Genomic DNA, 2,500 nt, shown 5'->3' on the forward strand with positions numbered 1-2,500 from the left:
CAATGTAAATCTATTTAGATCATCATCGAGCATCATCTTTGTCGTGAAAATGTCCACCAATTTGCGGCAGAAGGCAAAGAGGTTCATCTGTGGAAGGCTGAATCATGGTGACAGCCCCATGAACAGGACCACGTTCAGAGCTCAATTCACTGACGACAGGAGAGTTTCTTCTTACACATCACTTGAGTTACTGTCAGGCGGTACAAGGCCCTTGGCGGTCCAGAAGAGGGAAAGCGGAGCACAATGAACATCATCTGTTTTTTTCACCAGACCATGTATTGTCCACAAGGACATGCGTTATCCTTTCTAGAAGGGAAAGTTACCCGATGAGGAAAAGCATGATCACATGTAGCTCTCCCACACTGTCGTTAACCTGAGCCCCATGTGGAGAATCACAACCCTGAGCCTCAATGGACTATCAAAAACTGATACCCACAGTCCCAGTCCAAAGCAGATGGTAGAGGCCATGAGCCAGGAACCTCTCAATTGGCAATGGGGCGAGGCTTGTAGAAAAGAGAAACCTTATTACTGTAAACCCCTCAAGAAAGTGTTGGATTTAGATTCTGTAGGCTCCACCATTGCAGAATGGAATCGAGGGTTGATAGAGCCAGAAAAAAAGCTTTCAAGGTGTGCGACATGTATAATGTCCTCAATGGCCATGTATCACATAAGGTACAGCCTCAAATGGGATGTTATGGGAACGAGATGGGTCTTTGGCCAGAACCACAGACTGGAGCATTTGCAGGACTACCAATCTAGTGGAAGAACCATCAGCCACACTCCTAGATTGTACCATCACAATGAAGCAGGAGAGGTCTTGGTGCAGAAATACCTCTAAGCCTCTGCTGACTGAGAGTGGGGCACAGGGATGAAGAGCCGAGAGTGATAAGCTTACCAGATTAGCACATGCGGCGGTAGTAATGTGGTTGACGTGGTCTAGGCGGTGCCTAGGCAAGAAGCAGAAACAACCCTCTGCACCCTACGACCTAGAGAAGATAGTGGGGCGGAGAGGAAGGAAGCAGGATGTAGCCGTGTCCCTGTTTGTGGCTCATGGAGTCCACCAGTCGAATCCCCCATTCAAGGTGGAAAAGCAAGTAACCCAGGTATGAGGAGGGGCCAACAATGTCTAAGCAGAACTAGGGGGAAAGGGGAGGCAGAGGTGTAGGTTGCATCTGCATGTACCTAGTGGCTGCAGACCACTGTAATGCAATAATAAACAGCGACAAACAAATGATAACAGGGGGGGGGTACTATGGGATACATTTTTCTTCTTTGATTCACCGGCTCCTATACCCATATTTTACTGAAAATTACTGCGATGTATGCTTTTACATTTCTTTAAGCTGAAGCTTAAAGAAAATTTATTTGATTTTATTTAAAATTGTTTCCTAGGAGATAATAGACTAAGATAGTGTTCATTTTGTTTTGATATGAACTAAGGTACTTCAACCAACACATTAATAAGATCATGCGTCCTTTCCCCGACAACTCACCCAGATGAAATCGTCGTTCCAGAGATAAGGAAGGTCGAAGCTCATGATGCACGCGACGATGAAGAGGTCACTAATTACAACGCATACCATCAGACTTCTCATGCGGAAACTCTGGTCACTAGATTTGATGAATTTCGGAAAAGAAATGCATTCGGGTTAAAATTAGGGGAGCTGTCCTAAACTCATTTTTTGGCTAAGTAAAATCTTATATTTTACCGATTTCTTTAAGTGGGGAGTGTATTGACACAGCAAATTTTGAATTGCAAATTTTGGGGTTACATCTCTGAAAGTTAAAAAAAATGAAGAGAAAATATTCCTTATGTAAACACCACCTCATTGTTATTTGTATATCCTTTAGTTGCTAAGCATGGTTCTTAGTCATCGCACAAAGATATTTCAAGAGATAAAGAAGCATAACCATTTCAGAGAAGTGGTGAGATCAATTTTTTTTCTAATGGTATAAATAAGGGTTACTGAAATAGTACAAACTGGAATAATGATGATGATTATGATGATGATGATGATGATGGTGATGATAATGATGATAATGATGATGGTAATGATGATGATGATGATGATGATAATAATGATGATAACGTCGACGACGACATTATCAACAAGAACAGTAATACCAATAGTTATAGCAATAACTATAAAAACCGCAACTAAGACTCGACAATTTCGCTTCGTATTTTTCTTAACTTTCAACTGGTTACATGAATATATGATTTGCAGAAGAAATTTATCTATCTGTATGAAAATCATTGCATACAGATATCATTATTTTTTCATCAGAATTAGCATACATAAATGTAGTCGAACATAGAAATATCACGAGTGATATTAAATTCCACCTGTATTTTTCTTTTAGAATATAAACAAACATAAAAATGTTCACCAACAGTATAAAAAGTTGTTGATAATTGTTGGGCATTTCGATCGCCTCTTTTTCCACTAGTACAAGTATATTTTAAATAGCTTTAGGGGCTACTAAGCTCGCACATGCA

General features: G+C 40.5%; 1 protein-coding gene across 1 annotated transcript in view; it reads right to left on the reverse strand.

The window, feature by feature from the left end:
- The window catches only part of LOC138865037 (prolactin-releasing peptide receptor-like), a 29,371-nt gene that overhangs the window by 16,519 nt on the left and 10,352 nt on the right, over positions 1-2,500 (reverse strand). The window contains exon 3 of the mRNA XM_070134077.1: positions 1,494-1,611. Within this exon, the coding sequence (XP_069990178.1) occupies positions 1,494-1,611 (118 nt within the window). The remainder of the gene's footprint in view (positions 1-1,493; positions 1,612-2,500) is intronic.

The sequence above is a fragment of the Penaeus vannamei genome, chromosome 19, assembly GCF_042767895.1.
Source record: "Penaeus vannamei isolate JL-2024 chromosome 19, ASM4276789v1, whole genome shotgun sequence".
Lineage (NCBI taxonomy): Eukaryota > Metazoa > Arthropoda > Malacostraca > Decapoda > Penaeidae > Penaeus > Penaeus vannamei.